The following is a 25,736-nucleotide window of genomic DNA, read 5'->3' as shown; positions in this document are numbered from 1 at the left end:
AAGGTGTGCGCCAAGATGGTGCCGAAAATTCTGCCATGGCGCGCTCGTCGTCAGACAGCTCCTGGCCAAATACGGCGTTGCCACGTTGCCGCACCCGCCCTATTCTCCCGATCTGGCACCACCGGACTTCTTCTTCTTCCCCCTGATGAAAAGACAGCTCAAGGGACGACGTTTTGACTCGATAAAGGCCGTTCAAGAGGGTTCGACGAGGGTCATCAACGGCATCCCCAAAGAAAATTTCCAGCGGGCGTACGGGGAATGGGAGCAACGTTATACTAAGTGTGTTGCAGCTCAAGGAGCATACTTTGAAGATTGTTAAGTCGATGTAAGTATATCGTCAATAAAATTCTTGTAAAAAAAATCAGTCCTACCACTTTTGGGTGCGCCCCTGTATGTTACTCAGCTTATCGTAACAACATTTTACAAATCTACGCTGCACACGATCACGCGTTATACTGGCAAAAAATTCTTAATGAGGCCTAGTGAAAGATAATATTTCTCTCTTTAATCTTCTCATCACAAATTCCCGATACTCTTAGAATAAATCCTAATTTTTTGTTGGCTTGTCCTTATATGCCCCGTGTATATAGTATTTCACCCAGAAGAGATCGCAGAGGGTAACGCCTAAGTATTTCATAGACTATACGTCGTTCGTACTTGAGGGAACTACTCATATTCCTAAAATCATGGCTGAACGGTTTAAGTTTAATTCTAATTGCCAAGTGTCGCACCAACGTTGTATAGCATTAAGGTCATCTGCCAAAGCTACTTATCTCCAGGACTACGGATATCTCTCTAAACCACTGCGTCGTAGGAAAATAAATATTAACTACGGGGTTAACGTATTTAACGTAAAAAGAAATAAAAAGAGATTTTTTTAGGCTAGAATAACCGCGTCCACTGGGACATTACTCTCACCCAAAATAAAGATACTATGAAAAAAAGCACAAATTGTGTCTTGGGAGGATTTATCCTTTCTGGAATCGTGCTGCTTTTTCATCAATAACTCTTGACTGAAGAGGTGTTTCATTATCGAACCAACAGCTATATGTTCCATGACCTTGCATGATATGAATGTGAAGTAAATAGGCCTGTAACTTCTCGGTACCTCCCAATGTTATGTTCAGAAATGTTTGAAAATACTAAGATATGTACACAATTGCTGACATCACTAGAAATTCACCTAAACACTATATATTTACGTATAAAATATGCGGTAACACAATGGCTTGCGGTTTTAAACTAATAAATATTTTACTATAACTTGCTTTGTCGTCTTTATAACTTTCAAAAATAAATAATGGTTTACTATATGCTATATAGAGATTTGGGAGGGAATGGCCAGACCTAAAATGTCAAGGAATGAGTGGAGTAAGAGATGGTAGGTAAAAAAACGTTTAAGCAGAGGAATAACAGAGCAAAGGAATGTTAGGAGGAGGTTGGTTTTTAACAAGACATTGAGTATTGAACGGGAAGTCCAAGATATTTTTTATGGTTCCTTTAACTCTGTCCCACTGTTGCGGTGCCACTCAAACTAGCGTCTCTTCCTGGCACTCGGGAGCAAACCTTCACAGTCTCCCATGCTTTTTGCATGGGATCCGACATTTTATGGGCGGAGAGATTACGACGCACGCGAGGGTAACTCCCCAAGAGAAAACAATAATAGGATTGTTTAGTTGAGATACTCTTCCAAAGGAAAGGACATAACGACAGAACGCTCCATTTGGATTGTATTCGGTAATCTATGTAGACTCCCTGACTTTTACCTTTCATTTCATGAATATTTTTTTAACAACTGCTGCGTTTTCGTGGATTGGATAAGAATGAAAAAATCATGCGATCATTAAGACTGCAGAAAATATTTAATATTTATATATCTTGAAATAATTAGTATTTTAAGCTCTCCATCTTGTTTCAACATGGAAAGGTCATGAACATGTAGCCACAGGGTCAGTTCCAAATTTTTTGTTCTTGGAATTAAGAACACTCTCGTGCCTTTCATGCCCATGCGGGAGTAGTGAAGAAGGCGGTTCTGTTTGTGCTGGGGCTCTAGGAGACGAGTAAACGTTCTCCTCTTAATTTGGTGCCTCGGTCGGCTACCCACCTCGTTTTGATGGCAAAAACACCCCTGTAATACTACTAACATGCATGTCAAATTAAAACTATAATATTATTTATGTGACCAATAATCATAAAAGGGCTAAAAGATGTTCCATCATGCGGTTAAAAGTAATTAAAAAATTAAAGTGCTCGCGATTTCCAAGCTATGAACGCGGGAAGATCCATACCCTTCCCATTCAGCTGTTGAAATCACCTTTTAGTTCCGCATGGTTGAGCCAGCCGGCATGGTAGATAATTCGCGAGAACAATGGTTGATTAAGGTTACGGAAAGTTAACTCTTGGATGCAGTACTTCCGGCTTGTTATGGATATTAATTGGCAATAACTTGAATGGATTAGGTCATCGTTTTGCCTGAATGGAATCTGTTTCTTATGATTTGATCTTCATATGGGTAAGCAGTTTAAAAATTATCTCATACACAGGGCAGGATATACCTGCGTAAATTCGAAGAAAGCTACATTTTAAGTTATAAACTATGAGGAGCCCGAAAAGATGGTTATTTTTATTTTATCTAATTCTTCAAGGAAATAATTAGTGGAATATCTGTGTACATGAAACAAATTATTATTTCACTCAATACGTGTTGAAGACTTACTCTAGTTAAAGCTAGAGTGGTGAGTGCTGCGTGATTTTTCAAGGTTTTTTTATATGACTACGATAAATTTCGACTCAGGTATGTTTACACTTGTTTAAATATAATTTTGCATTCAACTTTGAAATATTCTAATCTATTGTGCTTTAAACTTAAGGAATTACATAATGGTTCAATATATGTAGAAAAATTTTGAATTTAGGCAAAGTGCATTAACAAGTGTTAAATACCACAAAAAGTTACTTAATCACTTCATCCTTCCTCAAAAAGAGGATTGGAGTCTATGCTACGATTATTACTTTTGATAAATACTTCTGAATCAACGTGAGTTTTTTTGACCTACGCTTTACTTTGATATTGAAGAACAAGACGTAAAAAGTTTTCGGTCCTCTTTAAATTTCAGCAGCGCATATGACTAAGGAAGAAGTTGATGCATGGGAAATCAACCAAAGAAAATTGCGGTTTAACTATCTTGTTCGAGGACATGATATCAGGGCGTCAGAATATTTGGAGGAGTGTAGAAATTCATATGACTAAAGCTGTATCGTTCTAATACGACACTTGACCACAGATGGAAAGGTCGAAGGTAAACGGGAAGAAAGCTGAATGGCTGCACTTTTAACGTTTATGACAAGGGACGTCAATTTTCAATATTAGTAGTGAACTTATAAGTAGCTGAAGCATTACATTAAAATATTGAACATTAAAACTCCTATTTAGACCAGTAGGTATATATAATGTGCTCATCTCGTTAGGCGTGCGCTGCGCAGGAGCACATTCTAAAATCTGGAGTGGTTGAGATGTCATAATGTCATCATTTTCCCTCAATTTTTCGCAATCCACGACGTGACTTAACCATTGGAGAGCTTACACCAGAATTACTGCTATTCTGAACCAGTAGTGGATCTCAATCACAATTTATATACACGAAAAAATAATTTTATACCTTTTTTAGGAATTTAAATTTTAAAATCATGTTACATTTGAAACTAATCGTACCAATACAGAGACTGCAATGCTCCCTTGAGCAGAAAATCTTATACCTCTGAGGGAGCAGGCATTTTAAATTAGTAGAGAGGAAACATTTATTTTGAAATTTTGAATTAAAAAAATGTTCCTCCATTGGACATACTACTGCCATACTACTTGGATAGTCCACCGTAATTGAATATAAAACGTAACGAGACGGAATTTGGCGTCTTTGTAGTGAAAATTGAAGCATTTCTTGAAAATGTGGACAAAAATGGAAAATATTGACTTTTTTGAATAGCCATGCCTTTAAAGCTTTTAAAGTAATCGCCAAATTATGTTAAACAAGAAATGAACTGCATTTTCAAAAATGCGTTAATTTCTTTTTCATCGATTAGAATTTTTTTGGAGTAGTACGTGATTACACGAGTCAATGAGCAACAATCTTCAAAAATTCGTATTTCAATGGCCATCATCTTAGAATCGGAAATAAACAAATGTGTGTCCATATTTAATAAAACAAAGGGAAATAATTTTATTTTACGTCTGTTAGAAAATGTACTGTTAGCACTGCCTGCATTGGTTTCAAGTACCGAAATCAATATAACACAAGAGCATAAGGTAGTGAGTCACAGGCAATAGGAGTTTCCAAAAAAAACATATATTGAATATATAAATACTCGCATGTAAATAAGTTCTTATTGGCCATGTCGATGAGTGAACATGGCTTTTTTGCCAAATTAGCAAAAATTCTTTTGAGAATGATAACCATAAGTAATCGTAGAATTTGTTTTGCAGTAGCTCTCCTTGAAATGTTGTCACTGACCTATTTCTTCGTTCTGTCGTAGTTTCTTGTTCCGACGCATCTCATCGCTAACTTTATCTTTGTCCTTTAGCCATATTCATTCCACTTCACGACTCCATTCAGTAAACTACTGTGCGCTGGAACATGCCCGATCAAAATTCAACTACTTCTGTTTAATGAGTTTCGCTGTCTTCTACTCCTTCCGTACTTCTCCTATATTCTGTAAGAATATTTCATTTGTCAATTGATGCGAGTACCAATTTATTTTAAACAAACACCATATTTCCAATGCTTTCACTCATTCTTCTTCCCTTTAATCTTGCTACTGTTTAAGTCTCAGGGTCATGGAAGAGTCAATTGTAGAGTCAATAAATAATAGTGAACGATTCCCTGAATTTAAGGTTAGAACCAGTTGTCGTAAGTAGCTGTTTATTCTCACTGAAAGCCTTCGCTTGGGCCATTTTCTATGTCCTGCTCGTTTCCTACATTACGGATACACCTAGTTTAATTCGATTATTTACTTCCTATTTGAAAAGTATTTTTTCTTTGATCAAGTACTACGAATATATGAATTCAGAAACGACAATTATGAGAAAACAATGAAAGTTAGAAAACTGGTTCTATATTTTTTTGCAGAACGAAAATAATAAATAATAATCGAAGGAAGTAGTTTCGATTTAGAGTAGCCCCACGTGTCCTCTAAGAAAATGATTCTATTCCCTTATTATTCCGTATTTGTATCAATGACACTGATTATAAAATAACTAAAGTCAGCTGGTCATTCATAGATACGGAGGCGATTGCTGGTGTCGGCGGGTTCTTGCGAGCGTTCTCAACGCCATTGGTACTTGATACCACGGGTGCAGTGTTAACTAAATAAATGCACAATAGCGTATTTCTGAGACAATAAATCATGCCATATCTAATCCTCGAGTTCATAAGAGTTTACTCAAAATAATTACAGACCTGCAAATAAAGAAGCTTGGGTTGCATAAGGAATAGAGTGAAATATTTAGAGAAAATTTAAGGTTTTCACTGTAAGCAATGCATTTTTGAAAGAAAACAAACGATTTAAGAGAGAGAGATTTGATAAATTTTTATTTTTCAAAGGTGAAAAGGGAGGGGTTAATTCACATTAGCTTGATGTCTTCTTGGTGGGCCTAGGGTGTTTGGAACAAAAGGCCGAAAGTTTTAAGATGTTAATTACATTCAATGCAGAGAAAAGTGCCAATTTTATCTAACATTGGTTTGGATGAACAAAGATACTCAAACTATCTCTAGAAAACGTGGGAGGTGACAAAATAAGTCTGCAATAGAAAATTACATCTGAGATTTGAAACTCTTAAGAAAAACATAACACGCGAATTGAACGCAAAGCTTCGAGAGAATATTTTTAACTCCACGTTACACTTTTAGGCAAAACTAAAGTGATGCATTAAGTGATATAGAATATCGACATCCGAGACAAGCGAACTTTTTCTCGTACATCATTCCCGATCAATATAGAAACAATTTAAGAAAGCTATTTAGGTGAAAGTTGGCTAAACAACAATTCAACGGCACTCGATCACAATGCAGACTTTTCCTTCATGGATGGTGTCCGAACACCATGCGCCTCTTGATTGGCCTACAGAGTGGTACGTATGTACGTAAACGCTATTATGGATAGAAACTGTGTGTCTAGAGGCATTTCAAACCACCCCAAACTAAACGATCCCGGAAATCGAACGTACCTCCTCCCCGCTCACTTACCCCCGTCGTCGCACGCCGATCTAGGGACCGAGGCCACAATAGGCTGTGGTGGCCACTCACCTGTATCATGTTATCGGACAGGAAGAGGTACTTGAGCGAGGGGAACGCTCCGAATGCGTCGTCTGGCAGGGTCCTCAGCCGATTGCCGGAGAGTTCGACCACCTGGAGGTGCTTCTCTCCGCCGCGGGCCCTCGGGACCGCGACCAGGGACTTGGCCGCGCAGTCCGCCCCGCTCATCCCCAGGACGGCCAAGGGGTGGCAGGTACAGCGATGCGGGCAGGGAGACACTGGCAAAGAGCAGCACAGTAGAACGAGCGCCTGGGCCAGGAGGACCCATCGGCGTCTCCACCTGTTCTCCATCGCCTCCTGTACGAGAATTGATGAAAAAAATGTCACGACTAGACTTGAACACCAGTACTGTTTATTAGTCTACTGTAGACATTAAAGATGGACAACTGACGAAAGATTTATCCAGCGATTATTTGTGAATCGGCGCGTGGTAGTTCAGCGGATAGAACGTTGGCCTATTGACCGGAGGGCCCAGGCTCCATGCCGGGTGACGCTCTTGGGCACCCTCCGCTTCGCCCAAGCTGTGTGATACTTTGGGGTACCAGATCTTCCTGGGAAACCAAAGGCGTAATATTGAAAGGAACCGACCCCCCTTATTGTCCCGTTAATTTGTAACGTTCACATTCTTTGTATATGGCTGCGTAGGTTTTCGCGGCGGTGGTTTGAAGTACTCTGCATTGTCGGGTTTCACCGCGTCGTTGTTTGATTCAGACAACAGTTTCGCCGAAGTTGCATTCGGCGTCTTCAGGTCGAAGATGAGGGACTCGGAATTTTGCCACCCTTATATAGGTGGTCCTAGTGGCTAGTGTTCCAATCAGAAGCGCTCAGAATCTCGCCCAACTCCAGATGCTCTTCACCTTCACCTGAAGGTGAATCTTCACTCCAGATAGCTGTTCATAAATCCTTGCTCTTCACCTCTGTTCAGAAGAATTGTTCGCAATTCATCTGGAGTTGGGCAAGATTCTGAGCGCTTCTGATTGGAACAATAGCCACTAGGACCACCTATATAAGGGTGGCAAAATTCCGAGTCCCTCATCTTCGACCTGAAGACGCCGAATGCAACTTCGGCGAAACTGTTGTCTGAATCAAACAACGACGCGGTGAAACCCGACAATGCAGAGTAGTTCACATTCTTTATAGGGCTTAGCACGAGATGAGCTTTATTTCCACCAATCAAGGGGCCACTATTTGGGATAATTGGTGTGGTCTATATGGGAATTTAATAATTTTGCCAGAAGTTTCAATAGCAAAATTTTGGCAGCATTTTCCATCGTTTGCTTATTTTCAATATTAATGGCAGCTCCAACGTCTGCATACAAAGCAAGTAGAATTTTTAAAAATATTTTGATAGTTCGCGATTATCATTTAAAGTTATTGTTCCCAATCTAGAAAATTAACTTTGAATTGCATTAAAATAGCAAAAAAGGAAGATGCTTCAGAAAATCAAATGGGCCGGGGTTAAAGTGCTTTTGCCCTCATTGGGTCGTAAATGTTCAGGGCAATGGTCGCATAACAGAAGCAGAGCTGTACAGTTAACAAAAACAACACCATCGGTTATTTAAATGAATACTTCAGAGATTGGATGCACTGAAAGATGGCATCGCTAAAAAAATAAAAATATGTCCCTATAAACTTCACAGAACACACATTACCTGGATAAAAATCACAGAATTATAAAGAGAAACCAAATGAAATACATATGCTCAATGTAAACCACTATAGAATAATTGATGGTTTCCGGTGTAACTTTATGGAATCGATTCATATTGGAAATGAAAAAAATAGTAATTTTGTGATACCACTGAACATTTATAACGATACGACCCGGGTTTCGACGTTTAACGTCCTGCACTAAGTACCTGAAGATGGAGTTGAACGTCGAAACCCGGGTCGTATCGCAATAAATTTTCAGTGGAATCACAAAGTTACCATTTTTTCATCACCACCATAGAAGAACAAAAGTGATTTCAGTGAAAATTCTCCTTTAAATTTACTTATTCATGCGTCAATGCATACAGCTATTGGCTGGATAACCAAGCATGAAACTAGTATTTTAAGGTATATTGTTCAAAAAAATTTTAATATGAAGTCAAGCAGGAAGTTGGAATACTACTCGTTTTCTTCGACTGTTTAAGAATGGGAGGGAGAGAGATAATAAAATTTGAATCTAAATTTTACCAGAAAAGAACTTATACAATACTTCATAATACGCTTCCGCAAGGAATACACATTTTTCATTAATCCTGGTCTGTTGGGTGTACTCCTGAGAGACGATGTTTAAGAGCGAATACCTCATGTAGAGAAGTAGGAAAAACGATCAATACATCATATGAGGAATTGGGCGCTCGATAAAGGGTAAGTAATGAAGGAGGAACGGACTTATTTCTAGAAAGGAATGATAAGCCATACTAATATGGAGATGCGTCCACCAAGAATAGTTACGAGCTTCAGAAAATATGTAAAATGAATTAATAAGAGTGTAATATATAGTTTTAAATTGGCATAGTATTCCCAAAGTTGTCGGCAACTGACTAGACGCGAATTAAGCAATGAGATTAGTTTTTAGGTAATACTTTACGTTCGTGGTGATATTAACGGAAGACATGGGATTAATGACAGTCTTCGACCCGGAATACATTAAAATATTTACAAGTTGACCGATGCAATTTAACTTCGCTTTCAGTGAATAAGATTTAAAATTAGTGGAAACTCACGATAATGCTACAAGTTAACATACTATATTCATTTGCGTGAAAATTTTGTAAATTGAAAAAGCAAAATTTAAACCTCACTTAAACACACCCATTAATACATTATGCTCACAGGTATTCACGTTTCTAAGTTTACGTGAGCTTATGCTGGCTAAAATACGTATTTATATTGAAGTGAATGGTCATGCAGATATCGATGGCTGTTGTCCTAACTCCCCGCCTCACGCCCTTGCCTGATTCTTTTTTGGTATTGCGTGGATGTAGATGACGTCGTTTATTTTCAAAATAATGCAAAAATCATTTATTTCAGTCATAAAGCTAAAAAAACCAACCTTGCTCAAGATAAATTATATTTCCTTTCCAGTCCCGGTTTCCTTAAAATCGTATTCAATTAAGTCTAGTTTTTATTACGTTACCATGGATTTTTCTCCAATTGGTTCTTCGAAGAGGATTGTGTGCGCCATCCCAAAATATGCACCGCTGCTTCATTTTTCAATCGTGAATCCCCCATATTATAGGCGTATCTTTAGGCAAATTGTATTTTTTGGAAGGAAATTACATTAAGGGTATTGCTGGAGATTTTAATCTTTTCCATTTCCCAGACAGAGCTAAAATATTTACCTAGTCTCCTGATAGTGTTGCTAATTTGGTCAAAATACACTGCCCTCATGAAATGATAGTTTTTTTGAGATGTATTAAGTATAATTTACAGGTGATTTCTGTTAAATGACGGATTTATAATTCCGCTTCGAAAAAACACTATTGTGGATGAAATATGTCAGGAACAATCCCCCAGCATCATGCTTCAAGTAAATAACATCATCGTTTATTATAACTCCGCATTTCAACATGCGGTTTAGCCCTCTGCAGTGGCTCTGACCCTTGGCAAAAAAACAGCATTTGGCCAATTAATAACGACAGCGTTCTCGGTCAAGTCCCGCACCATTGCTTGTATTTATGCAGTCGAAATGACGGTGATCTTGCTGCTCACGACACGGACTCGAGAGATTTATGGCCATCTAGGAATACTCTCCTATTTGTTAAGAAAGCCATCGGTGTAGGCACATCATTTGGAGCATAAAACTCCTTGGGTGAACCTTCTAAGGTTTATAGAAGGCGCTTCATGAAAATGCACGCATTTCCTATGGTGAGCTGTTTTTGAAAAAGTGGTAGCCACGGCTGGCAAATCAAGTATCTGATTTTGATGAATGGTAAACATTTAGCATCAGGAGGTTAATGTTATATTAATAACGTTTACTTAACACAACAATGACAATTTAAAAATTCTATTTAATGAAAAAGAATTCTTAGGAAACGTAATTATAAACTATAAACACATTGGATACCAAATAATAAAGAAAAAGGCGACTTAAGAAATCAAACGAAGATAACAATTGGGATAAAGATATATATGGAATGGGGAAAAATGTCATCTAGAAACCCTTAATGAACGCGCTCGCCTGAAGGGCGTTGGTGAATTAGCATAACATTTCTGTAGTTATTTAAGAGGTATTTTCGCTGTCTGAAATCTGATATTTACGGTGTAATATTATCACAGCTGACCTATCATTTCAAAAAATATTGTCTAATTTTTCTGCAGAAGATATTATTTTTATGAACAAAAATAAATGTTTTATTATAATACGAAGGAACGTTCAGTCAACTCTGAATATTTGACAAAAATATGTACTGATCATTGATGTTATCCCAACGGTTGCATAAGCACAGGTTCAAATTGAGCCATTCAAGAGGTAAGAACATATTGGCCTGCAGACACACAATGCTGAAGAGTGACGAACATATTTTATGATATATCGTATTGGAAAAATAAATCTCGAAGTCCTTGTAAATCGCATCCCACCTGTGAACAAAAATGTGATGGCGATTGAATACCTTTGTCATGATGTAACTGAGATATATATATATATATATATATATATATATATATATATATATATATATATATATATATATATATATATATATATATATATATATATATATTGCATTTATCAATGGCAGGCGATATTAAAATGAGCTACTTTGTAGCTTTCCTAACCACAATATATTTGATCCCGACCATGGCTTTGATAGATTACTGCCATTATCAATCATCTGTCAATAAATGATGTAAGAATCTATGGTGAATTGTGGCCAGGAAAATTACAAAATAAAGCAATTTAATATGGTTCGTTTCCATAAATTATTAGTTCGTGCCATTTTAATACACTTCTAGAGGGTTTGGAAATATGATTGAAATCTGGGGAATAGGGATCACCATAAGCTTATACATTTCTTATGCGACAGTATTTAATTAATTCACGACATTATCAAAATCTGCAAAGCACTGCATTTTGTAAGCACACACACATATTTTACGAAAAAATCGATTTAAATTATATCAATTTCTAATGTGTCACATTAATGTTTCGCACATATATTTCGGTTTAGCGAGGCCACCCACTAGAGAGAGACAGAGAAGGTCCCGAGGCAGGAACACCAATGTTATTTACGGTCTGAGTTCAGCCTTACAAGCGAATAATCCTCGCCAATATAGACGTGAATTGAATGAAACCACTCTGCCTCCTTAATCGATTTCGCTGCGTGAGAAACGAACGCCGGGGATAGGGGAGGCACGGAAATTTCGTGCCCCATAATACGCCAGGTGACACAGCCACGTCTGAGGTTGGGGAGGGTGGATTTCTTTTGTTTTTCCGTGTCGAGAAAACAAGAGGAAATGGCATGCAAGACTGGCGACGAGCAGATGGTCTCTCGCCCTTCCCCCACTATGCCCCCCCCTCCCTGGCTTATCTCCACTCTAGTTGCTGCCACGTTTTTTCATCGGCTTTGCGGATTCCCTTCGCAACTGACATCGTTTCGCTCTTTTTAGCTCGTTTGCGGCCAGATCCCGTGCTTTTAAGTTCATATCAAATTGTTGTGTGTGTGCTGCGCAACGGAGTTAGAAATTGTCAAACGATCAACTTACTACGAGATTGGACGGATAGTTTTAATAATTTTCTCATCTAATGGCAAAATCATTTTCCATAAACCATATTATTTAAATTTATTGGATCTAATTTCGTGAGCATTCGTATTTAGTTCTTTTTGCAAATGAAAATTAACAACGTTAAATTTTATCAGCAATTTTTTTTCGCGCGACGAAAATGGGTGAAATTAAAGGCTTTCATGCCTGAAGTATAGACTTCATTCTGGTAATAACGTTGTGAGAACAGTCATATATTGACCAGCAAAATGTAAATGCACCCAAAGGGCTTCTGATTCCGCAGGCGAATAGTTGCAGAAAGAGTCAATGCATTCCGTTTTTGACAAAATTTCATTTAACGACAGGAATCGTGACAGGTGCTCATTTTATTACAATTTCGTATTCCAATAGTTGAACAACGTTATCCATACAATGAATATGCTCCCTTGCATCACCATTGATTAGTCAGAACTCATGACATTCATTTCATGACCTTTGATTTATCTGGCAGACATACATACCCTTTCACTGAAAAAGCATTCAAGTTCTGATTCACATTGCTCTTTCACTTGACAACAACAGGAATTAGAAATCCACGAAATCCCCAAAGAAAGCCCCGCGGTTGATCTTGGAGAAGGTGCGAACCGTCGGCTTCACTATTCTCATTTCAATATCCAGGGTGTGAATTAAAGAGACTTTTTACGGCATTATTGCACACGCGCGCACAAACACAACACACACGCACATACACCGATTTGAATTTCATTCGAGATGGACGTTTTGTTTTCATCTCAAAAGATATTCGATTTACACATAGCAACGTCCTTATTAAAAACATAGTCGCGCCAAGGAAAAACATTGTTTCGTCCCGGCGGTATTTAAGACCTTGGTCGTAACACCGCTAAACGCTCAGGCGAGGGAGAATTTCGAAACTTCTGGGCACCCAAAGGACGAGAGGAGCGAGGCGGACGTTTGATACGTCAAGGAGCAAAAAAGCGCAAAACCGCATGCGGTTAAGCATGTGGCCACCACTCATTCAAGGAAAAGATGGTAAAAATCAATTAATGACATAAGCACCGGCACATTAGACAAACCATCCCTGAAGATTTATCGCGATTTATTGCGAATTTTGGCAAATCAAATTGTGAACTTTGAGCACCACGTTCAATATCCACATTCCTCCATTACAAAGACCAAAATTGTAAGAGAAAACATAAGAGCCGCAACGTCCAAGCACCAGGGTGAGAAGAAATGAACCCCATGAAATGCCAATAAATCCAGTTGTTAGCCACAGATCGATTCATCCTGAAATAATTACGGCAGTTCAAGAAGTTTGCAACGTAGAGCACACAAGATGATGATATTGAATCTTTCGGTAAAGCCATGATCCGCGGCATTGGTCCGTACAAAGGTGCAATAGAATACGAGCGCTTGTAATGTGCGTATGTTGTGGATTTCATTATGCTAAAAGGAATATTTTACGAATAATTAGTTCACCATAAATAGTTACCTCCATTTCAATCACGCAAAGTCATTAACCATCGCAATGCCAACATAATCAGTGAAAGTGAAATTCGGCTTAGAATGAGAAAGAAAATTGAATGACGAAGTACATAAAGTATTTTTTTATTCCTATACACAGTAGTCGATTATTATGTACTTGTATTATTATATATTTTTGGTTCCCAACATTTCCTACCTTTTTTGCAAAACATTGTAGCAAAAATTCTCAACCAACTTGAACTATTTAACGTATATATTATTTTATTTCGCGGCTCCTCTGGGACCGCCAACTATTTTATCCAGCGTGAAGGGTACGATCTCAGTTTTTAGTCTGGGAGATATAAACGTACCTTCGACCTACATACGTATCATCGGATGCATACATTGAAGGAATTTTCCGAGTTTTCCGACCCCCCTCGGCTAATTGAAAGCCGGGGACAGACCCGTGCGCCGCTTGGGGTCCTGTTCGACGAAGGCCACGAGGTTCGCGTCCGTGTTTACGCGGACAAACTACTTCGGCGAGACATCATCTCGGAAAGTACGAACATTCACATTGTGAAATTCTCAAAAGGGCGGCCCCTTTCGATAAGTCGAGTGTTTCCCCATTTCCGCGATTTTCCTTTCCCAAGACTAAACATGAATCACTAAGCCGCGCACTATTATCCAACAAATGTTGGAAAGATCACGGGGAATGGCGACACAACACATTGCAAATAAAAACAAAATATATAGCTTCAACCTTTGCGGATTCTAGGAAGAGTTAATTGTGTCGTTGGTATCAAAACCAAAGTAGGTATTCGACCCGTGAGTTGGTTTCATAGACAAGGGTAAAGCTCACACATACCCCGTGTGAAATACATACATCAGGGCAGGGGGGAACACATCATTTCCCAGTCCGGTCTACGGTTTCCCAGAAATATCTGGTGCCCGGAAAGCACACAGCTTGGGTAAAGCTGAGGTTCTTAGAGCCGTCGATGGGGAATCGAACCCGGGCTATCCGGTTAGTAGGCCAGCGCTCTACTCACTGTAGTACCTCACCCGAAAATTAGGGAACAATGTCAAGAAAGAATTAATGGTTGGTTTATGGTTATTTACAAGTTGAAAAAGCGGAGCGATCTTCGAGAAACTGAGCAGCGGGAAGTGGTGAAAATAAAAGAACTTAGGAAGGAGAGAGTACTTTGGTCCATGGAAGCAAAGACGCTACTTCATACGATCGTACCTTGTGATGAGACGACTCTCCCCCTGCCGCCGCTCTCGCCAGAAGACCGCGTGTGTTTATCCGAGGCCTCAACTTCTCACCCCACATGGAGGGAGTAACACCGCCCCTGGGATAGCCGCGAACACAACACAATACCCCCGCCTCCTCTCAACATCTCCCCGCGGAGAGAATCGAGCTGGGGCAGCAAAACAAAACGCGCGCTAGAGGGCGCCCCGCGAGGGGAGACGCGCTCTCCACAGCGGTGAAACGCGGAGTCCGGGATCGCGCATCAGTCACGCACTCCCGAGAGCACAGCCGTCTTCGAGGGCAGTATGAGGGATGTGGGGGGTGGTGACCGCGCGTGTGTGTGTGTCTACGTGGGGAGGGAGAGGAAGGGTAGAGGGGCCTGGGGGAGGAGGTCACTGGGAGCGAGGGATAGGCACGACGCCGCGATCGTCGTCGCTCGCGCCGCTCGCGGACGGAGAAGTCACTGCTGTCGACGGGCCGCGTTTCCTCACCACATGATCGTTTCCCTCTTCCCTCCTCAACTTCGCGGATCTGACGCGCGCGCGTCGTGGAGGGAAGGCCCAGGTAAGACGTGGGGTCCGAGGTGTGGGGGATGGTCGGAGAGAGGGGTGGGAGGTAAGATGGAGGGTGGGACGGGTAGGGGAAGGAAAGGAAAGGGAAGTAGTCCTCCGGCGGTCGCGTTGACGAAACTTCCGCGGCCTTAATCTGGGATCACGCGAAGATTCGGCCCCGGGACGAAACTCTTCCGATTCACCGAGAGACGAGTCCTCCGCTTCCGCGATGGGAGCGTCGTTTCGGCCGGCGGAGGATCGAGGGTCGACGGCGAAGCCCTTTCCGCGTGTCCGTGTCGTCTCTCAGGGGATTTCGTACCAGGTTCGAAATATGGGGATCGACCCTTTACCCGTGGCGTGAGGGAGTCACCTAGAAGGACTGGCGACATCTCCCGCTCCACATCCCTCCTCCTTTCCTACTCCTCCCCTACCATGCCGAAATCCCTCCCTTCCCGCATCTCCCTCCTCACTCTCTCTCTCTCACCCTCCGCGAGTTCCCATTGTCATTTTACAACAAAGATTCATTTTATTTTTTTCGGACTGAAATGAGATGGCTTCCTCACCGCAGCGGTGTCGAGAAGGATGGGTGAGGGGTGTTATTTTTTTCTTTCTCCTTCCCCCTACCCATCCCTCGAAGAAGAATGGGGTGTCGGGTGTTGACGTGGGTGGGTCGGGAGCCCGTAAAATTACGAAGCCTTCCAAGGCACCGCCGCCCTCCTCCTCAGTCAACCTCCTTCGACCGGCTCCTTAAAGTCCCCAAAGGGAGCTTGCGTCCTTCGCGGCACGCTCCCCGTCTCAAGCCTCTCCCTCCGACCCACCGCAAGAACGCGACCCCCAACTGCGTGACCCCGCCCACACCGCTCCCTACACTTCGCGAACTCTACTCCCGCCCCAATTCTTTCTCTCTCTCTCCCCCCCCCCCAGTCACTCGAGCCTCAAAAGGAACTAGTTCCTTCCTTCTTTAAGAACCCCTCCACCCTCGTGGAACCGCGAACGAAATTTTTCGGGCGAGGTGAAGGGAACAAGTTTAAACTCTCATCCCGTTGAAAATATCCATTCCTTTCGCCGAGTTGTAGGATTGATGGATGGGCTTTCGCGTGGGATTTCCGCGAGACTCATCTCGAACCGGTGGTTTCCGGGCGCTCATTTCTCTAAATAGGCTCCTACGCGGGAACGTTACCGCGCGGTCTCCGCAACGCGGAGGCGATATCGGGTCCGTGCTTACGACTCCTACCCTCTCCCTCCCCTAAGAGGAAAAGGCCACGCGGAGCCGGAAGACCAGCCGGGAAAACAACGCGGTCCACGCACAAACAAACAAATCAAGCCCCGAGGGAGAGAGCACTTTCGAGGCAGCACCGCTCACCCCGTGTGGTACTTCCTCTCATCTCCAGTCCCAAAACACTCCTCTCTCCCTCCTTCCCTCCTCGTTCCTCCCTTCCCCCGTTTGTTTGCGGATTCGCACGCTTTTTACTTCCACCCCCGCCTTTCGACGGATTCGAATCACTAAACAACAGAGAGGAGCCGACCGAAAAACTTTTCTCCCATCGCATAGTCAAGGCGATTTTTTCCCTCTCTTTCTTTCTCACTCCCCCTTGCTCCTCCCCCAAACCCGGATCCCTTCAGAATCTGCGTCACGAACCCTTATAACAGCAGACGCAGATGCGGCGTCCTTGGAATTCGGCAGTCGCTCCATACGCGACGAACACGGAACGGAAATAATGGGTATTTTTTCCCGCGGTGTCCCGCGATCTGAGGCGAAAGGACGGAGACTCAGAGAGATAGAGAGAGAGAGAGAGGGGACTCCTCCCACAGTTTCCTCTCCGATCCCCGAACCGTTTCGTACGGGAACTTACTCTGGGAACCACGTGCGGGGAGTGGGAGCGGGAAGTAAGAAGGGAGGTGGGGGCCCATGCCCTGTGCTCCCCCATCGTGGCCGGCCTCGAGGGTGGGCAACGCTGACGGCGAAAGAGCGCGCAGGGCGACAGCAGGTCGGTCGTTTCTGCAAACTCGACGTTTCGCGAAGCTCTGAGCGGTGCGAAAACTCTGCACTCTTTCCTTACCTTGCTCTCTCTCCCCTCCCCACCCCCCACCATCCCTCCGTTTAACCATTGCTTCGCAGTCGACCACGGAGCCCTCTCTCCCCGCTCCCCGATTTGCCCCCGCTCCCCCTACAACCGGCGGGACCCCCGACCCCTCTCGCCGTCCAGCGGACCAACCGTTTCTCTAAGGTACTCTCGGCAAATGAACCCCACCGGGGACGAAGTCGGGCTTGGAAACGAGATATCAGTGGACGACGTACGAACATACGTTCACGAACACACGTGCACGGCTGGGAGCTCGTCCCTCCCCTTCCCCGACCCATTCACCCCTTCCTCCCGCCCTCCAAAATACACCGGCTTCCGATTCACTCCAATTGAATGCGCGCCCCAAAACTCCACGCCCAGCGAGCGCTCTCCGGACCTCGTGCCCACACCCCAGCGTTTCTCTCCTCGCGTATGCAAATCGCTTTAACCACGGAAGAAAGGCGTTGCCGTGACCGAGACACAACAAAGGGGGCGAACGACCGTGCGGTAATTACTTGGGGAAATGATAGAATTTTAAATTGAATAGTTATTGCGCTATCATTTTTCTCCGTCCCTGGAATCAATTTGCATCTACTTTTGTCCTCGTGGGAGAATACGATTTCAGTTTAGCCCTTGCAAATGTTCGGCTCTGCGGTGAATGCTTAAACGGAAGCGAGCGAAGAGGAGGATGCATTTTGATTGACAGATGTGGACACGGATTCTGGATATCTCAGACCATTGACAACGTACACGACCTTCTCCGCCTACCTCAAAACCATTCTGCGTTCAAGCATTCGAACGAACACGGACGAATCTGTTGAAAAACAATTTAAAAAATGACTAATTTTCTAAGGCATTTCATATCTACAATCAATATAGTAAAGTTTATAATTATATATGGTGGAATGGTGTAATAGGTGTATCTCAGTTGATGACCATAGGCAAAAATCAAGTCAAATTAAAACTATACCACTTCATCATTTTCAACTATTAGCACCATCTCAATGAAAAGTATTCGATGTGAAACAGTTGACGCCAACCAAAAGTGTTCAATAGAATACAGTGAGTAGTATGAATGAAGTATTTTCCAGGAATTATTTTTGTCAATTAATTCTTTCCCGAAAAAATCATTAGATCCCCTACTTATTTGAGTCGAATGGAACAATTATATTGATCATCCACAATCTTCGATTGATGAATAATAATTTTTATTATTTTAACAGGTCATTCTCAAGAGTGAACTGCCATTGACACACGTATTCTCGAGGATACAAATATGCAACCAATATAGATTGAATTAGTTGGGTGCAACATAAAGTGAAACTCAGAGCACATTCACATAATAAATTGGAACATTATCGTCTTCATAATTTTCGATAAAATGCATAAATACATTTCTAATTTTAATGCATTTTGTTTCAGTTATAATAATTTTTTGCATGCATATATATATATATATATATATGTATATATATATATATATATATGTATATATATATATATGTATATATATATATGTATATATATATATATGTATATATATATATATGTATATATATATATGTATATATATATATATATATATATATATATATATATGTATATATATATATGTATATATATACATATATGCATATGCATATATATATATATATATACATATATATATATATATATATATATGCATATATATATACACACACACACAAATTATCAATTAAAGAATCTTACTAACACAAAACAGCAGCTGTAAAAGTAAATAAAATACTGAAATATTGGATGGATCCGGGGAAAGAAAGGTTGCTGCTTTCCCCCAACCTTATTAAATATATTAGTATATTAAATGTATTAATGTATTTTATTGATAAAATGCTCAGTAACATTTACGAAGAAGATGAAAGGATAAGTATCAAGGGACGGATGGATTTTGCTATTGATGTGATGGCTTGAACCGTTAGCCTCAAAACACTTCGGAGTAGTCTGAAAATGTTAAGATGAAATGAAGGCGTGTGCAATGAAAGTAAACGACAGAAAAACATAAGTCAAGAGAACTAAAGAAGAAGATCTTCCTAGTGAAATAAGAAGAGAACACGCAGAACGGTACAAGTGTATGGATAAGGTGGTAAAAGAAAATCGAAGAATTAATTACTGGTTAAAACAATAATAGCAATGGTAAAATAATTCTATAATAGGAACAAGAGCTTAATATCTAACTGAATTATAGTGGAAGTGAGGGAGAAACGTTAAATTTTTATGTGTTTATAAACGCGGTTGGAAAACGTAGAAGAGAGAGTTGGGCAGGATTGAGACCTTTTGAGTTGTGGGAAGTCTGGAGAGAATAAAATTGGTGGATATTGTAAGGAATGAGGAGCGTTAAACAGTGTTGGAGAGGAAAGAATATTAGTTTAAAATATCCAGAAGATAAAAGAAAACTGGACAGGCCATGTGCTTCCACTTGGAAAGAGATGTTATCAACGGACTGTGAAGGAACTGTTGATACGGACTGAAAATGTTAGATGGTATTAAGTGATGAAGATCGAAGGAGACAAAAGGAACTGGTGTGGGACGGAAGTTGATGGAAAACACAACGGTGGTGTACATGACCTGCCACTCGACAAAATACCTTGTGATGATGATGTGTAGTTTACGAGCGTAAACCACAAGTAGGATGCAAAGTAATAAGTTGATTAACGCTAAGTTGTCATATACATGTACGAATGTACATATACGAATGTACATGTACGTATGTCATACACATATACATGTGCGTGTGTACATGTACGCATGTCATATTATTGTATATTGTCATATTCATGTACGAATTACATGATTTACAATTTAAAAATGTACATTTTTAAAAGGGTCTTCCTTCCTTTAAGCACAATAATATAATTTCTCATTTCTGTTCAACTAATGGGAGTTTACGGAAGTTGTTCAATAATATTAAACTCGAACGTTTTGTCTTTTAACCCTTGCTCATGATTAATAGTCTACTTATAACAGGCTACGTAGTTCAGGAATTTTTCAGCCATGAAGGTGGTGGTTTATTGCCTTAAGATACACACAAAAATATTCGTACGTACGTTTCACTTGCACCACAGGAGGAAGAATGTCGTGAGCGGAGTGCAATAGACCGGAGACGAATCCTTCAAAATGAATGGTTGCATCCAGCCGTGACTTCTGCCCGTGACTCCACGCCGCATTATACCTACACTTGTGTCCCCTTCCGTCGGTGCACCGGCTTTATCCATGCGTGTTTCCCCGATTCGAAAGATCTCCGCCGTCACTAATTTTTTTTTAGTTTCGCGCTATCGGCAACACCGCAAAGCACGAGAAAAAAACAGGAAACGTGAAGCGATTCAGATTCGCTACACGCGATATTTTCGTTTTTTGCTTTTTTAATTTTTGACCTGTCAAGGAATTTGGCACCATTAATTTAGGAAGGATTCTCTTCCTGGATCAGTGCTTTTTTTTTAATTTTCCGTTCTTTCTTCATGCTTATCTCTCCTTCAAATGTTTTAATTCAAGCGAGGAGTCTTGCGACTGAAATCTTTAGATCAATTATTTTTAGTGATGAGAAATTTAAAAAAAACTCTCCTATGTCGGAAATCTTGCAAGCAAGAAAAGCTTTGACTATCGATCAATCAGTCATTAACCTTCGTTGAACCTAAGTAGGACCTAAGTAATTTTACTTTTATTTAAGGTTCATTTCCCTTTTAAGAAAAGACAAAAAATTGACTTCCAAGCTTCTCACATGACATTAAATTAAGTTTAATTACTTCTTTTGACTTACGATAGCTTCATTAGAAAAAATTAAAACTTCGGCTAAAAACTTCAAGTCCAAAACGAAGCCAAAGCTATCAGTCATAAAGCGGGAAAACATCGTAAAACGGATTAAAAAATCATAAGAGAAACTTGAGCCAAATAGCAAGTCTCCGCCTGTTCACTCGCAAGAAAGACGAACCAAGAAAAATTCACAACTGTCCAAAGAGGATTTAGGGATGTATTTAGCCGGAGGCAAGCTGAATTATTCCATACCTTTATCCCATGGTCGAAATTATTTTGGTCTGGTGAATACATTTATTTTGTATTGATTGAGCAGGTGATCTCGACTTATTCTGAATTTTCTTTTGAAATGCATGTTTATTGGGCATGAGAATGGATATGCAACAAGGCACAATTTCAATACTAAAAACGGTATGCCAAGGGATATCTCTGGTTATTATTATTGTTGATTTGATAGTCAACGAAAGTATATACCCCTTGAAGGTACAGTGGGTGAATATTTTTATAAAGAATATTCTGCAATTTTAATATTATTATATACACAAGAGATTTTGATAAATGTGATATACTATATACATATATATGGATATATATATGTTTATTATATATTGAAATTGTTGGACTGACTCTGCGTACATCATTTTTATTCTACACAAATTGTTTTTATGAATCCAATAGTAGCAAAACTGTACTATCTTCGTTCCAGTAAAATTATCAACAGTTATTCATTCAAGAAGTTCTCTCGGGTTTCCCACCGGGTCAGGTTGCAGTACACCGACGTTTCGAAGGCTGACTCTGCCATCGTCTTCAGGGTGAAGACGATGTTATTATTATTATGTTATTGACGAGTTATTCATTATTATTTGCGGCCTACGATATAGGTATTGGATGTATTCTTAAAACTAATGCACAGAATCTTGGTCATTCACGAAAACTAACACTTATTAACCACTGCTTGAAATAAATAGTGAATGAATTTTTTTCAAAATTCATTCATTCAAATAAAGAAAATCATCAAAATCCATTCCAATTCCATCAATGTTTCCAAAATCCGATTCTTCATCACTCCATTTTTTCCCCCTTAAATCTCATTCTCTCTAATTCAATTAAAATACTTTAATTGCAAAATAAATAAAACTCCCGGATTTCCTTAAAGCGATTATAATACAACTGTTTCTAAATCCAATGGTAGATGCATTCCGGATTGCCTGAATAGGAAAACAAAAAAGGATTTATAATCATCATTTGGGATCAAGGATTGGAAATATTGGTACGAGTCAAATGCTAAGCATGATGTGTTACGCACCAGTCATTCTTCATTTCCTTTCACATATCAAAATAAAGACATGCATTAATCAGCATTAATGATAATACATTAGATCATAACGTTAAAAATTTTACCATGGCTATCAAAAATTTTAAAATACTGTTATGGTACCGGCTTTAACTCTATGAGAAACTCAAGGCATACGGAAATGTTAAATTTACAATACGTTTTTCATGATGATATGAACACGGCAGGTGAACAAAGATTTCGTATAAATATTCTATATATTCTCTTCCTCGTGTATATTGTGTAGTTCGGAATATGTTTTAAGCATTGAGGTGTCACGAAATCATTCCTTAATTGTAATAACCTCACAGATAAACACGTGCATAACATTAGCAGCAGTTGTTTCCTTTCATATTAAAAAGACATATCACATTTATGAGGACAATCATGAGAAACATTTTATGACCGTCATTGATATTTGACGTCATACCAATGGATCAAACACGAATTGAAACAAAATGAAACCAAGTAGGAAATGACCGATACTGTGCCAAGCAGACATGGAAATTGGCGGGGTAACAAAAGGGAAAAGAATATATTCAGTAAATCAAGAATTGAAACACTCAGAAAGCACGAACAATACCGAGAAAAATAATATGCATACGTTCAGTATTCCATAACCGACCGGAGTGTTATGAGAGGAAAATTAAACAACTTTGGTAGCCAGCCACTTGCGTCCAGGGTTTGCACATACTATATGAACTGGATTACCCATAAAATTTCGCGATTAACCACGCCTTCACCAGATAATTAAATTTACAATGCGAGCATTCACGAAGTGAGCGTCCATAAAGTTATCTTGGCGGACGTTAGTCTGACAACCATAAGCTTGAACTCAACAATGGGACTTTCTCCTGCTTTTGTGATGCTTGCAGCACTTGGGTGAGGCCCAAACATGACGCCTTGTGTTGATTTCACAACAACAATTAATCTATAAAACTTTCAAGAACTATAATCGCAATCTTTGTAAGGTAACTATGGGTACACGAGATATTATCGAAAGAGGTATTTTCACGTACAAAATACTTGTAAAAATAATAAACTTACGTATATATATACTCCCAAATATAATGTTTAGTTCAATAATTTTTCGATATTCAAAAATTTGAATGGAGATGTACTGATATTGGGAGAGAGAGAGAGTGTTTCTGGAGAGAAATAACTGAAAATCATTAGTTCCCCAGACGAGGTGTAAAACCACGATACATATGGCATTCTCCTACACAAGAATGACCGCATAAAATACTATTTTCACATCGAGCCTTACGAAAATATCTTAAATGATATTATTGTCTTATAATATGATTTCACGAAAATTCTAAAATAGTGAAAAGTAGGCTGGAGCCATCGCAGTAAATTTTACAGCAACCTCTTTATTGGTTTACATCGAGCACGTCTCACATAAGGATATACGTAGAATCAACGTTAATAGCGTTTGAATTTGTTAATCCGTGGAAAGCTGCGGTTTTCCGCTTAAAATTTGCCTGTCCTTAAATGTAATTACGCCGTTATAAAGCAGCGCAAACATCAGACATTATTTGCAGACCTGGAGAGTTTGCAGAACGTTTCCTCACCTTCAACATGCAAATATGGTCTCTATTTACACACAACTTTAGCGAAGGACACGTAAAATCACGTTATAAACTAGGTAGGGTAATGTTTTTAGCAAAACCAGATGTAAGGACTTGTTAAAATAAGAAAACAGCGCGTAAATGAATACTGTCCGGACGAGAAGTACGAGGGAAATATGGAAAGCACTGTAAAAATAAATCATGAAAAAGTTATTTTACCGCCATAAAGATTCTATAATACAGCGAGTAACGTTATTTTGGCATTAGAATTTTTTAAAAATTATGTAGCTTAGGTGTATAGTAGTTATGGAGCTGTAATAACGAAGACAATGTGGAAAAAATAAATATTTAGCATGAACGAAGGACAGCGTGGGCAACCATGTATTATTGCCTATTAATGACTTCTCAATATAACTTTTAAATTGATGACTTATTTTGAATCATTTTTACAATTCAATCATTAACTTTAAAATACTGCTTGAATAACAAACACACAATAAAATGCTCTGACCCACCTGCAGATAATTTGGTAGTGGGACACCCAATTGCGATTATGATGGCAATTCCATTTAATTTGCACGAAAACCAACTCGGAGTAGGGTAATTTCACGTTCAATGACTCCGATAACGAGACACGACCTATTTAACATTACAAAACGACGATAAGTGGCCCAACAGTCTCACCCACAGGTGGACTCAACAATTTAATATATTCGTGCACATGTCATGCCGAATCCGGCCAACGCTTTAATTTACAGAAGGCACTATTTTAGCGAGAATAACATTTACGTGACGACGGCATGCCATCCTAAGCCCGTGGGCCGGCCAATTCCCCCGATTAGGAATGAAAATTCCGAAATTATCGAAATATCGGACGATTATCGAAATGGTATTTGTACATTTGATTAATTACTATCGATACATAGCTATGTCTTATAAAGTATCAATTTGAAATATACTAAACATTCATTTCTGCAGCTTACGTAACATATAAATTTGTTAGGAAGAACAGAGTTCAATAACGATAGCAACGCGCACTCATAAAGCATTGTGTCGTTAAAATAAATTACTATATTTCACGATAAAACATATAATAATGTAGTTCATACGTGCGAGTAGTATTAGTAAAATGGATTGATTAACTGTCACATATAGGGTAGATTTTTCCAAAAAGGGAAATATATTACGCAATTGTATAGCGCATAGAAACATAATTACTTAATGAAATTATATTTCGAGTTTTAATGAAAATATCACGTATCCGAGTCAATCAAGTATTTTATAAACACTGCTTGAAGACCACGTTATCTTACAAAATTTCATAATTGGCATGTTTCCTATATAGTCTGTTTGGTAGATTGGCAAAAAATTGAAATAATTGCGGATCAAATCATAATATCGCAGAAAATATCATTATCAAAAATCGGGAAACAATCGATTCGACAATTACGAAATGATTCTTCTTCTTTGTTGGGTCTCTCGATAGGTTTTCAGTTCACTCTCTCTTCTCTTTTCTAGCCTGACCCCTAATCTCCATTTGGACATGGGCTCTCCACCTCCTTAAATCTTTTAACAATCCAATCCTAATTATTTTCTTTCCTTCGTCTTTTTCTTTAATAATACCAACTCAGCTGAATATAATTTCTAATATATTTCCTAATCATGATGCCTTCCCCTTCCTCGTCATCTTTAACAGCTTCCC

At 39.7% G+C, this 25,736-nt stretch overlaps 1 protein-coding gene across 4 annotated transcripts in view; it reads right to left on the bottom strand.

Moving 5' to 3' along the window:
• LOC139688342 (leucine-rich repeat-containing protein 26-like) overlaps positions 1–25,736 on the bottom strand; it is an 82,999-nt gene that overhangs the window by 10,991 nt on the left and 46,272 nt on the right. For 3 of the 4 annotated variants that reach the window (XM_071585854.1, XM_071585852.1, XM_071585853.1), the window contains one exon: positions 6,300–6,605. In XM_071585854.1, the coding sequence (XP_071441955.1) occupies positions 6,300–6,599 (300 nt within the window). In that variant the 5' untranslated portion in view covers positions 6,600–6,605. Of the gene's footprint in view, positions 1–6,299; positions 6,606–14,724; positions 15,645–25,736 lie in introns of those variants that run through there. The other variant, XM_071585850.1, reaches the window with a different exon arrangement.

Source organism: Hetaerina americana, unplaced genomic scaffold (genome assembly GCF_022747635.1).
Source record: "Hetaerina americana unplaced genomic scaffold, ioHetAmer1.1.p SCAF_2, whole genome shotgun sequence".
In the NCBI taxonomy this organism is placed as follows: Eukaryota; Metazoa; Arthropoda; class Insecta; order Odonata; family Calopterygidae; genus Hetaerina; species Hetaerina americana.
Note: the sequence above shows the minus strand (reverse complement) of the source record. Positions and strands in the feature narration are given on the sequence as shown.